The 14,587-nt window shown below is 38.0% G+C and overlaps 1 protein-coding gene across 7 annotated transcripts in view; it reads left to right on the top strand.

Annotated features, from left to right (window-relative positions):
• LOC150085455 (uncharacterized) overlaps nt 1-14,587 on the top strand; it is a 1,845,429-nt gene that overhangs the window by 1,253,906 nt on the left and 576,936 nt on the right. For all 7 annotated transcript variants that reach the window (XM_090374043.1, XM_090374041.1, XM_090374042.1 and 4 more), the window contains one exon: nt 4,598-4,924. In XM_090374043.1, coding sequence (XP_090230169.1) covers nt 4,598-4,924 — 327 coding nt within the window. The remainder of the gene's footprint in view (nt 1-4,597; nt 4,925-14,587) is intronic.

The following is a 14,587-nucleotide window of genomic DNA, read 5'->3' as shown; positions in this document are numbered from 1 at the left end:
CCTCCTTTAATATAACTGGATAGATCCCATCCACCCCAGGTGCTTTTCTTACGTTTAACAATTTCTCTTCCACTTTGCTCTCAGTTATTACAAGATCATTAAGCACCCTGCTACAATTTGATAACCTTCTGCCATTTTCAAACCTTAATAACTCCTCATGTGTGAATGTAGATGCAAAATACTCATTCAGTTTGTTTGCTATCTGAGCAGGATCGTCAACAGTCGAACCTTCGATGTCAAGTGGACCAATCAGATTCATACCCTTCCTTTTAGAGTTTATATAAATAAAGAATTCCTTGCTGTTTTTCTTAGCATCTTTTGCCAAGGATTTCTCGTAATCTGCCTTCGCCTGCCGAACCTCCTTTGTGACCTGATTACAGATTAACTTATATCTGCCATAGGCTTCTGAGTCGCTTGATAATTTATATGCATCCCATGCATTTTTCTTCTCTGTTACGAGTCTCATTAGTTCATTTGACAACCATTTAGGCCTAAACCTTGAACAATATTTCTTAATAGGTATGAAACTTTTAGTAGCTTCCACGATTAATTCCTTGAATGCTTCCCACTTAGAATTTACTGTTGGTAACATCATCAGTTGATCCCACTGTACAGAATTTAAAAACTGTCGGAGACCACTATACTCGCCTTTACGGAAGCAAAAACCCTTTCCTTTACCCCTGATGGTAATTAAATCTCTAAGTAAATCCCACGTCAGTACATTGTGATCACTGCCACCTAGTGGTTCTTTTATCTGCAAATTCCTAATACATGAATGATCACTGCTGATAACCAGATCAAGAGTATTACTTTCTCTGGTTGCCTCTCGAACATGCTGCTGCAGAAAACAATCATCCAATAAATCCACAAAAGTCTGACTAGTGTGTGAGTGCCCAACCCACAAGTTCCAGTCAATATCTGGGAAGTTAAAATCCCCCGTTATAAGACATTCCGATTTACTAGCCCACTCTATTTCTCTGTACAATTGTTCATTGTACTCATTCGAGTCTTTAGGCCTATAACACACTCCTATTCTAATTTTTGGTTTTGCAGTGCTTATGTCACACCAAACTGACTCATCCAGTTGATATAGATGAACAGTGCACTGTTCATCTATATCAACTGGATGCACTTCTTTTGATTTTATGTTTTTCTTTATTAACAGCATAACACCTCCTCCCTTCCTATCCTGTCTATCCTTTCTGTACACATTGTACTCCCCAAATTCCAGTTCGGCATTCCTTATATCTGTGTGACACCACGTCTCTGATATCCCAACAATATCTGCCTTTGATGTCTTGACCAACACTTCAAATTCATCAAATTTATTTACTATACTTCTAGCATTGGTATACATGCAAGTATACATGCACCTATTCCTAATCCCAGCCACTCTAACACATCCCATATACCCACCTGTTTCACGATGACTGACATCCGTCCCTGAAATCCCCAACACCCCTTGCTCCAGGTCGCTACTTATTCTAATAGAAGTTGTGCAAGAATCACCTTCACCTCTGCCTACGGTTACTGTTAAACTATTAGTCCTTGTATCCCCCCAAGCTATCAGTTTTCCGACCCACCTAACACTGCCTCGATAGCATCAGCAAATATTCTTGCACCCTTTCTATTTAAGTGTATCCCATCCCTGTAGAAGCAATCTCTCCTGTTAACAAGTACAGTCCAAATGAAAACTGATGTATTTCCACATTTAGAGCCTAAGAGCTCTCAACATGACAATGACCTTCTCTCTTTCAAAGAGACATAAAAAGGAAGCAGGAATCTCCAGCTTTCCTCATAGTACATTCTTTGTCAAACTCTCCCCTTTCATCATCCAGAGATGCCTAGAAAATGTTGCATGTTCACCAAAAATGATCAAACGTCTCCAATCAGGAAATTTACTGATAGAGACATCTCACTCAAGACATTCTGAGTTACTATTACAACTAACTTCTTTAAGTGGAATACTGATTCAGGTCACCCCACACAGCACACTGAATTGTTCCAAGGGAGTAATCTCCAAATGGGATCTATTAAACATTTCTGAGGAAGAAATAGTCCAGAAGCTAAAAGATCAAAATGTGTCTTATGAAAAATGAATCATGATCAGAAAAGATGGCAGCTTAACTCCTACGCGAAACATAATCTTAACCTTCAGTACTACAAATCTACCAGGTTCTGTCAAAGCAGGTTACTTGAACTGCCATGTTAGGCCACTAACAATTCCATCCCAAAGACCTCCGTATTGTCAGGTAGTAGAAAATTTGCAAAGATCGTATCCTGTTGAGGCGAAAGAATCATGCCTAACAAACTGGGGTAAAGATGATACTATTCGCCAAGAAGAACTGCTTGAAATACATGCAGAAGATGATATGAACGATAGAGTGAATCAGGATGTCCCACTTTTCCCTGAAAAGAAAAATCAAAACCAGACCATCATACACAATCAGCTTATAAAAAGCAGTCATCTGACTGCTTTTTATAAGCATCTTCCACAAACAAAACCAAATAATGGAACACATTATTGAATGGAATTGTAGAGGTTTTCAAAGCAATATTGATGATATCAATGAACTAATTCACTGCTTCCATCCTATTGACATGTGCCTACAAGAAACCAACTTGATGCCCCAAGTTTCCCCTACAGTCAAAACTTACACTATTTTCAGACAGGATAGATTCGACACTAATAGTGCTCATGGAGGAGTAGCCATCCTGTTGGACTCAAGAGTTCCCTCCAGATGCATTCCATTGCAAACCTCCTTAGAAGCTGTTGCCACATGCATGGTAATTGTAATCACTGTTACATTGGTCTCAGTTTATCTTCCACCTAATGGTCTGTATTCTATTCAGGAAATCGAAGATCTTGTGTTGCAACTACCACCTCCCTTCTGTCTACTAGGTGACTTTAATGCTCACCACCCATTATAGGGTTCCCCTAACTTAGACATACATGGAAAGTTTATTGAAATGTTGATAGACAGACAGGATTTAACATTGTTGAATACTGGCTCTCCTACCTATGTTCATTTTCCTACCAGATCAACCTCCACAATAGACCTTTCCATTTGCTCTCCAGTGCTCTATCCAAGTATCGATTGGGTAACTCTTAACAATTCTCACAACAGCAATTATTTCCCAATAATATGCAAAGTTCAAACTTCCTGTACATCACCAAGAGATAATCCAGTAAAATGGAAATTTCCAAAGGCTGACTGGATAAAATACAGATAAACTCTTCTATCAGCCATGTTACTGAACACATAACAAACCAAATTCTAACAGCTGCAACCACTGCCATTCCACAATGCCAAGTCAGAAAAAGGCAAAAATTAAATTATTGGTGGAACGAAGAGTGCAACAATGCAAAAAAAGAGAAAAACAAAGCATGGAATCAAATATCCAACCACTTCCAATCTTATTAATTATAAGTGACTTAGATCAAGAGCCCGTTATATCAGACGAAAAGCAAAAAAAGAATCTTGGATTAAATTTGCTTCCTCAGTTAATAAAAATACAAACATCAGACTGATCTGGAACAAGATAAAACTGTTAAATGGCAAATTTCCTCCAACATCTACTCCACTAATTAACTGGAATGCAGAGGAATTTCTACCCCTGCAGAAATTGCAAATGCACTAGGATCTGTATTTTCTCAGTTATCCTCCTCAACTGTTTATGACCAATCATTTCAAAACATTAAAGATGTAACTGAAAAATCCAAACTGAATTTTACTGACAGATGTGCATTAACATATAATTAACCATTCACCATGGTTGAACTGCAGCATGCTCTTACCAACACAAGGAAAAGTGCTGCTGGCCCTGATGGGATATTTTATGTAATGCTCAAAAATTTAGATCCAAAATAACACTCATCACTGCTCATCTTCTTCAATCTTCACTGAACATACATTCCCAAGCTCCTGGCATCATTCCTACATACTGGCTATCCCAAAACCTGGTAAAGACTGTTCTGTTCCTCATAACTACAGACAAATTTCACTTACCAGTTCTCTGAGCAAAACCCTCGAAAAAATGAATCATCGCCATCTGACTTGAGTCCCAAAATTTGATCAATAACAATTTGGATTCAGAAAAAAATCAATCATCATTGGACCTTATGATTAAAGTCATAGCAAACATCAAAAATTCATTCATCAAAAAGGAGCTTCTCGTTATGGTCTGTCTGGATATTGAGAAAGCCTTTGACACCACATGGCATTTCGGCATCTTAAAGGAGTGTTTTCTGACTGTATTAGTAAACATAGTGAGTAAAGTTTTCAGAATAAAATTTTGATTTAGAAAAATTCAAGACCAATATTGTGTCTTCCCAGCCCTCACTACTTCCACTCTATAGAACACTGTAGCTTTCGACAAGCATTCATGATGGTGGTTAATATAAAGTATATTTATTTATTTATTATTATGTTTTTATATTCATTATGTTTTGATTTTGTATTTCTAAACAGTAAGCTGCTTATACAACTTAGAAGGAAAGGGAGTTTCACTGTACTGGTAATTTGATCTTTATGCTCATAATATTAATAATAATCTGTTAAAACTATTGATGATGCTCTTTCTCTACTTTTTTTAGACACTAAATGAGGAAATTGTTGGTCAGAAAGGCAGAGTGAGAGATATTTTGGGCTCCGCAAAGAAATTGATGAGAGAATCTTCAAGTGATGATCTGGCATTCATTCGTGATAAAGCCGAAACCCTGAAGGAAATAACAGCCAATGTATCAATTATATGTGGAGAAAGATTGAATGCTTTGGAACAAGCTGTTCCTCTAGCTGAGCATTTCTTTGATACCCATTCAGATTTAGTTCCCTGGCTAGATGAAGTGGAAGGAGAAGCAGAGCTTTTGGAAGCACCAGCACTCAATTCAATTCAAATTAAGAAACAGCAAGATAGAAATCAAGTAAATGTTCATTCTAATATTAGAATATTATTAAAATATTTTATCAGTTTTGTTATTAAATTTAATAAGCAAAAATATTACGTATATTATTACTTTGCCATGAGAAATTTTTAAGGATCATTAAGTTTCCTATATGTGATAAATACATAGTACATAAGCAATCAATAGAAACAAATGTGGTACAACAACCAGGATGCCGACTCTGCTAGCTAGGTGGGTAAAGTGCCTGCCTGGCAACCCAAAGGTCACGGGTTCGAATCCCGCCTCAGGCTTGTGTGCCCTATCAGAATAAAATGCAAAAACTTTGGGAGGTGCATTATGGCCACAGAAACCAATGCGCCAACAACTAACAAAAAAAACAAAAAAACAACCAGGATTCATCCTTTACTCAATGTAATCAAAACCATAATCGATGCACTGAGCCAATCAATCAATAACTGCACTGCAGTGATTGATTGATATGGGTGTTATGGCATCTGAAGATTCAAACCGGTATCTTAAAAGTGGGTCCTTTGCCTAAGCAAACAAAATTATCATATGGGCAAATGTGACTTAAGAAATTGTGCCAACACCAGTTCCACATCCGAAGTTTGCAGAAAATTTGAATATCACAGTGGCTACGGGTGCTGCATCTGTACCAAAGGTAAATGATGTGAGCTTTGCTAATCAGGTCGGCCCTTGAGAGATTGTGCAAGTCTTAAGAGGTGGAATTTTTCTTTGCATGGTCTATGCTTGTTAGCAGCAGAGAACAGATGGAAGATTATCTGTATTATTAAATATTTTAATATAACACACTTAAATATTTCCCATTTAAGTGTGCCCTATCGTTTAAAAATAAGGGAGGGAAGAATTTTAGCAAATGCTGCTGAGGCAATATTAAGTGGATCAGAAAATTGCTAGTTTGAGGGATATTCACACTAACAGTTGAACAGCAGCCACAAAGACAGATGAAACTGATTCTTGCGCTGCTTCTATTGGGATATGCAAAAACAGAAAAAACAAGGGGGGGGGGTGCGCATCTACAAAATCTGCTGGTGGTCCTTATCAAAAAAGCAAATATATGGACTGTATTGGGGTTATTAAGTGCCTAATCAGGTGCACATGCATTCTACACTAATGCTAGGATTATAGTAAATAAATTTTGTGAATATGAAGTATTGGTTAAGTCTACCTAACCAATACTTGAAATGCTGACGTGGGGATTTCGGAAACATGGTACCACTCATACATAAGCAGTGTCGAATTTGAATACAGTGAATATGTTGTGTGTACAGAAAAACACAGGATGGAGGGGGTATCCAATTTGTTAAGAAGCTCATCTAATGCATTGCACCCAGTTGATGTGGATGGCCAGTTTGGTGTAACATAAACACTGTGAAAACAAAAATGGGATAAGTATTTTTATATCATAATATTAAAAACAGTCATGAAAGACACTCATCTGATGAAAAACAGTCATCTTATTTGATCACCAGCATGTTAGAAAGACAAAAAGAAAGCAATATTTTTGAGCTCATTATCAGCAGTGACTCTTTATGCATTAAGAATATCTACATAAAAGAACCATTAGAAGGCAAGGATCATAATCTATTGATTTGGGATTTACTTAAAAACATAACTGCTGTCAAGGATAAAATAAAGGGATTTTGCTTTTATAACGGTAACTACAATGTTCTTAAACAGTTTTTAATTTCTTTTCACTGGGACAAACTTATGGCATTAAAAACTGCTAATTCTAAATGGTAAGCATTCAGGGAAGCAATCATAGATGCCAATACGCTTTTTATACTAACTACTTTTCATAACTAAACGGATATCACTCCCAGGGCTATGCAAAGCGATCTGACAGCCTGGGTGCAAAGCTCCATTTGGGGCCCCCTTTTAATATTTTTCCCCTTAACATGGGCACCTGTACATGGTGAAGGTGATGCCTCTGGCTCTCCAGATTAGCATCACTGAGATCTAACACCATACCTTGGTTCCAGAGTTACATCATTGGAATCCAGCGTATGCAGCCATGCGCAGCGACCATGACAGCATTCAGAAAGGGGGAACCTGGTGGTTGAGGGGCCCAGCCTTAACACACCACTTTGGCCCTTGCTTCAACAAGACAGGTGGTTCCCGGACCAGCCTGACCGGGATTACTCTGCGGATAGTTCTTACTGCTAGGGTCAACTGCGTTCCAATAAATCTCCCTCCCTTTGGTCCTGGGATGGGATTAAGACTTATTGGAAACATGGGTATGATGCTCATAAGCGAACTTGACATCCCATTCAGGTACACAGTACCTGCTAGTTCACAACTGGGCATCCCCTCGTAAAGCTCCGTGGTGGGAGAGAAACTTAGGGCATCTGAAATTTTTATTTTACTCCTATGAGTAATTTTAATCCTCTTTCTTCTGGGGCCCCAACAAGGCCCCTACCTAATTGAAATGATAACAGAAACCACCTCCGTAAAAAGAGCCAGAACTGAGGACACCACCACCACAAGTGACACCACTCTTTCATTCTCCATTCCACTGGAGAGCAGTCATTCGGGAAGATGTCATCTTTCTTCATACAGAAAGGATTAGAAGGGTTGTCAGGATCACCAAAATCCGTAAAACGGCTGCGTTCTAGTGACATTTTGGTTGAAGCTTCAAACCCAAAACAGATGGAAAAAATCCTGAAAGCCACATCGATGGTGCCAATACCTATCACTGTAACCCCCCCCCCCCCACAAAACTCTGAAGTCTTCACGAGGTGTCATATCAGAGTGGGATCTTCATGTATCTGAAGAAATCTGCTCTGGAAAGACCAAGGAGTAACAGCTGTCAAGAGAATATCGATGCAAAAGGATGGGAATCATGTCCCTGTCCAAGTTTTCATCCTAACATTCAACACCCCATGACCTCCAAGTTCCATCAAGGTGGAATACTTAAATTGCCCAGTGAGAATTTACATTCCAAACCCACTGAGGTGTTTCAATGTCAAAAATGTGGCCACTCACAAACAGCTTGCTGTGGTAACTCTGCCTGTGCTCAATGTGGTGTGAAAGACCATGAGAGCAAGGAATGTTCGGCTTCCAAACCGATCTGTGTAAATTGCCAAGAAGAGCACCCTGCCTACTCTAGAGCCATGCCAGTGGTAGAAGGACAAAAAAGAAATCCAAAAACTAAAAACAGAGCCAAATATTTCCTACCAAGAGGCTAGAAAAGGCATCCAACCAATAAATAGCGGAAACCTTCATATGCCCAGAAGGTTTCTTCAACGTGCACTATCAGTACACAAACTTAGATGACTATACCACCACGACCCCAGGTTCCAAGCGATTCTGACTGAGCTGTTTCTCTGTGCTTTCACTGCAGGCCCCAGGTGCCAAGCGATTTTGTGATCAAGCGTTTTTGCAAGTAAATTATGGCTCTTTCTTGGTGAAATAAAATCGTTTCTTTATTTTCAGCATTACATTAACACTCAGTTCATTCAGTAAAGAAAGCCCTTTACCAAATATACTTCCATCTGGAAACAACTTTGGCGGGACCTATCGTGCAATAAACTTTGCAGAATAAAAAAAGATCTATGTTCGTGGTGATCTAGCTCACGTACAAATAGACAGGAAGAAGTTATATTAACAAGACTGCGCATTGGACATACCTTCCTCACTCAGAAACATTTACTTTTAAGAGAAGATCCACCGCTCTGCTCTGGCAGTCAGATACAACTTACAGTAAGGCACATCCTGATTGATTGTCCATCCTATTCAGCCGTTCGAACCACATCCTTCCAATCATTAGCAAACTTGCAAGCTCCTCTAACCCTCTCTCATGTACTTGGTGACAAAGCAAACCTAAGTGAGCTCTTTATATATATTAAACATCTAGGAATAATAAATACACTCTGATATATCCATCCTAAATCGTTAAAATGAACGTAATGACACTGACAGACACATATTGGCCACAGTTGCCCTTGTGTCGTGAAACTTTCATACCAACAACAACTATATAAGAAGTAACTTTTTTTTTTCTTTTTCTTATTTTTTTGTTTTATTACTGTCATTCCACCCACTGTTTTTACTACTTTATGTGCAGATGACTTTAGTATATCTTGGGCTGCAGATAACGTTTTTTTCATATCACCTGAAAAATCTATCGCAGTTCACTTCTGTAGAAGACGCAATCTCCATCCTGAACAACATTGATCAAAGAGGAAAACAAATTGAAAAATGTTTAAACGATAACAACCTTCTCCTTCTAAATGATGGGTCACCTACATATGTTCACCTTCCTTCTGGAACTAGCCGACCGGGCTAGCCGGGTGGGTAAAGTGCCTGCCTAGCAACCCAAAGGTCACGGGTTCGGATCCCGCCTCGGGCTTGGATCAAAATACTGCAAAAACCTTGGGAGGTGCATTATGGCCACAGAAGCCGATGCGCCAACAACTACCAAAAAAAAAAAAAAAAATCCTTCTGGAACTAATACTGCAATAGATTTGTCCATCTGCTCAGCAGCCCTATATCCTACTCTAAAGTGGTCAGTAAATAATGATCCACTTCATAATGATCATTTTCCCATAATAATTGAATTACTGAATAAGCCCTCTTATTATCCTACTAAAATTCTGCAGTGGCTCACTGATAAAACAAATTGGCAGATGTATAAAAAAACTAGCTAAATTTGACACAAAAATAATCAAAGAATCCCCAACTGATGAAGCAGTTGAATATGTCACAAAAACAATATTACATGCAGCAGGAAAAAACCCATACCAAAATCCTCTTCAAAATTGCCGATACACACAAAAATCTGGTGGAGTAATGAATGCCAGTCAGCTTAAAAAAAAAAAAAAAATATCATTTTCCAGTAAAGATTACTTCAAACAAACCGACCCCCTTGTCAACCGGAACAAACTCCAAAGTGGAGATTAGATAAAGCGGATTGGGCAAGATATAAGCAGCTGGCCATATTAGAAGAACAACAAATACAACAGGTTTCAATTGACTCTGCAGTGAAATATGTAACTGATAAACTCCTCCATGCAGCAGAACAAACAATACCAAAAACCTCTTCAAAGTTTCCCATACATCCAAAGCCGTGGTAGAACGATGAATGTACTTTAGCAAAACAAGAGAAAAACAAGGCATGGAATAATTTCCGATGATACCCTACTACAACTAACCTGATACATTTCAAAAAAGCAAGGGCAAATGTTAGACGCATTACTAAGATCAGTAAAAAGAATCTTGGATTCGTTTTGCATCTACAATTACTAGAAAAACAGACAGCAGGAAGGTTTGGGACAAAATAAATAAAATAAACAACAAATACCAAAGAATATCTCCTCCTTTTATAAAATGGAATGGAAAAGATATATCAAAGCCTGAAGACATAGCCAATTCTCTTGGTAGGACATTTGAAAAAATATCAAGCAGTAGCTCCTATGAACCAGCTTTCCAAAAACATAAAGCAAATAAAGAAACACATAAATTAAATTTTTCCAGTAAAAGTAGAGAAGCCTATAACCAACCTTTCACTCTCAGAGAACTTCGGAAAGCCATTTCAGAGACGAGGCAAAGTGCAGCGGGTCCAGATGAAATAGTATACATGATGGTACAACAATTAGATGAGAAATCATTGATATCATTACTCTTGTTGTATAACAGGATATACCTAGAAAATTCCTTTCCAAATCAATGGCATCGTGCAATAGTCTTAGCCTTTCCAAAACCAAATAAAGATCCCACAAATCCGAACCACTATCGCCCAATAGCCTTAACTAGTTGCCTCAGAAAAATACTTGAAAAAATGGTAAATGCCCAATTAATGTGGTTTTTAGAAACCCATAACTTACTAAACACAGCCCAATGTGGTTTCAGAAAGAACAGGTGCACTCTAGACTTAATTATAAAAGCAGAAAATAACATAAGAAATGCCTTCATAAGAAAGCAACATCTAGTAATGATATTTTTTGATATAGAAAAGGCATACGACACAGCGTGGCGATATGGAATACTTAGACATTTATAACTTTGGGATGAGAGGACATCTCCCAATATATATCTATAATTTTTTGCAACAACGAACTTTCCAAGTTAAGGATATTAACCACATTATCGCAGGTTTTTATACAAGGAGTACAGTACCACAGGGATAAGTACTCAGTGCTACACTTTTTGCCATAAAAATCAACTTAATAGCTGAACAAATACCAAGTACCATAGATACAGCACTTTATGTTGATGATTTCAGCATTTCTTGTCACTCGCAAAACATGCGAACAATAGAACGCCAACTGCAAACAACAATCAATAAAGTAATAGCATGGACCCAAAACAATGGCTGTTGACTCTCTAAACAAAAGACAGTTGGAATACATTTTTGTCGGAAAAGAAACTTACACCCAGACCCAAAACTAAAGCTCGCAGAACAACTAATCCCAATAACATCCTGCACAATTTTCATTCAGTTTCAGTCCAGACCGATACCTCAATACCTCCAAATATCTCTATTTTGGAATGGGCTCATTCCCTGTTCAGTTCTGTACCTCAGCCTTCAAAGCAACAGATTTCTAGTAGAACTAACAACACACCAGTCACGATACCACCTGCTGATGCAGCAGAAGGTGGTATCGTGACAAAGTCTAATCGAAAATAGACATTTGACTCCTCCCTTATGGATACTAATGAAATTTCCAGTCAGGATGATACCGAAACCATTCTGGAGATCTATCCAGAGGATGAAATAGACACAAGACCTGTTTTCTCAAAAAGAGATCATCTGGAAAAAAATCTAAACACTTAATGGTAAATAAGTGCAGTCTCCAGCCTAAATTCTAAACTGGAAAGGGCAGGAATTGTCCGCTCCAACAGCAAAAGCAAACACATTTGCCGAGTCATTTGCCAGTATATCAGCAGTGTCCACATACAGTCAAACATTTCAAAAAATTAAGGCATTTGCCGAAAAACACGAAATAAACTTTTCTACTAGTGTGTCACACCCATACAATCAGCCATTCACTTTAAAGGAACTTTTGGAGTCTTGAAAAAAAACATCTAGTACTGCTGCTGGTCCAGATGGAGTTTGCTATATAATGCTAAAAAAATTAAGCAACAAAGCAATAAATTCCCTGTTGAATTTCTACACCCGAATATTTCTAGAAATTTCTTATCCACACTCTTGTCATCACTCAGTTGTACTAGCCTTTCCAAAGCCAGGTAAGGATCATACCATCCCACATAATTACAGCTGTTTAGGCAAAGTCTTAGAAAAAATGGTCCACAGGCGGCTAACATGGCTTCTGGAAACAAATAATCTGCTAAACAGAAACCATTATGGATTTCAGAAGAACCGCTCAACCTTAGATGTGATGATCAAAGCAGAAGCAAACGTCTGCAATGTTTTTGTAAGGAGACAACATCTGGTTATGGTCAACCTCGATATTGAGAAAGCCTTTGATACCACTTGGCGATATGGCGTCCTCCAGGACCTTTGCTCTTTTGGTTTGAGGGGGCAGTTACCCCAATTTATACAAAACTTCCTACACCACAGAACATTTCAGGTCAGATATATGAACAGTGTATCCAAAACATTTGAACAAGAGGAGGGTGTACCACAGGGTTCCATCCTAAGCACAACATTATTCACAATAAGAATTACTAATGTGACACAAGACATACCAAAAACAGTAGCATCATACTTGTTTGCTGACAACCTCATTATCTCTTGTCAATTAAAAGCTATGAATACCATTGAAAGGCAACTTCAACTATCCATAGCAGAATAGAATCGTGGGCACAACGGAATGGATATTCCTTGGCAGAAAATAAATCTACTGTAATTCATTTCTGTAAAATACGAAAATTTCATCCTGATCCTGAAATATATTTAAAAAACAACCCAATTCCTCTTACCAACAATTTTCGTTTATTGGGTTTATATCTAGATTACAAACTTAGCTTTTCTACTCATATGGCCTACCTAAGGACGGTCTGTTTAAAGAAATTAAATATCTTAAGAGCTGTCTCCGCTAATTCCTGGGGTGCCGATAAACACTCCCTCTCACATCTTTATAAAACTTTAATTCGATTCCGCTTAGATTACAGATCACCTGTCTATGACTCAGCAAGAAACAGTACCTTGTTACGTCTGAATACGATTCAATATAGTGCCCTATGGATAGCCATGGAGCTTTCAGAACATCTCCAGTCAACAGCCTGTATATTGAGGCAAATGAATCCCCCACTGCACCTCAGACGAAAATCATTACTATGTAGCTATGCTGCAAAAATTAAAAGTATTTCATCTCATCCTATCTGGGAATACCTGTTTGACCTCAGTGTGTAATGCTATATCATAATAAACCTAATAAAAACTGCCCTGTGGATCTTAGATTACAAGAGCTGATGCTTAGTTGGAATATTAACTTCCAGCATATCCTTGAAAATGTTGCTCCTCCTGAATATCCCTGGATTCAATTCTCACCTTATTGTGATAATTTCTTTCTGAGATGGAGAAAAGGCTCCCTGCCAAACAACACTTTCAGCAGCTGCATGAAGCCCACACCTTAGAAAATTCAGAGAAACTGATGGCTCCAAAACAAATGAAGCTGTAGGTGCTGCAGCCATTTGTTCTATCTTCTCAATAGCTGTTTCTCTTCCTACAGAATGCAGTATCTACACCGCAGAACTGTATGCAATAAAACTAGCCCTAGATAATATAACCAAGCAGCAATTCAAGTGAGCTTTGATATACATTGATTCCTTAAGTGCTGTCACTGCCATTCAGTCTGTTACTTTTCCTGAACATCCCATTCTGAAACAGATCCGATCTCGTTTATATTGCTATGAAACATCCAACCAGATAGTCACCTTCTGCTGGGTCCCTGGTCATGTGGCATCCCAAGTAATGAATGTGCGGATCATGCTGCTAAACATCCTGACAGTGGATCATTCTGCCATCTGAAAGTTCCATACACTGATTATAAATTAACTATTAAAACAGCATGTAGGAATCAATGGTATGAACTTTGGCAAACACAAGTGAATAATAAGCTATTTCAGATTAAAAAAGAACCTCAGCTGTGGACTTTTAGTTTCAGGAAAAGAAGGCAAGAGGAAGTCATTTTGGCAAGACTACGAATTCCTATATAACTCATCTCTTTTTGCTTATGGGAAAAAATTCTCCTCAGTGTTCTTCCTGTCAATCCCAATTAACTAACAACCTATCCTCATAGAATATCATCAATATTCAAGTACCCAGAATTCCAGTTTTGTACTCTATCCAACATTCAGGAACCTTTAACTTTATCACACATACTTGGTAATAATGCAAATCTTGAAGCACTCTCTTTAAATACCTGATAAGCATAAATATATATAATTTCCTCTGATAATCATAATATTAAAGACTTGGTCATAAGTTTATAATGAACAGGCACAATATGGCCCAGGAGGCCATTGTGCAAAAAAAACCATGGTACACAACAACAGCAGACTGCACCTCCTAAGGTATTCTTAATATGACCATTGCTTTAAACCTCTCTAGCAGTTTTATCTGTGTGTTTTTTTTTTTTTTTTTTTTTTGTGGTCTGCTGATTTAGGAGCAGTATTCCAAATGTAATATCACCTCACCATAATTTTATATGGAGGGACAATACTAATTTTTTATTCAGTAAAAGTTATTTACCT

This window comes from Mastigoproctus giganteus, chromosome 5 (genome assembly GCF_048544385.1).
Source record: "Mastigoproctus giganteus isolate SK-2022 chromosome 5, ASM4854438v1, whole genome shotgun sequence".
Classification (NCBI taxonomy): Eukaryota; Metazoa; Arthropoda; class Arachnida; order Uropygi; family Thelyphonidae; genus Mastigoproctus; species Mastigoproctus giganteus.
The sequence above is the reverse complement of the archived record's forward strand: the minus strand, read 5'-3'. Positions and strand labels throughout refer to the sequence as shown.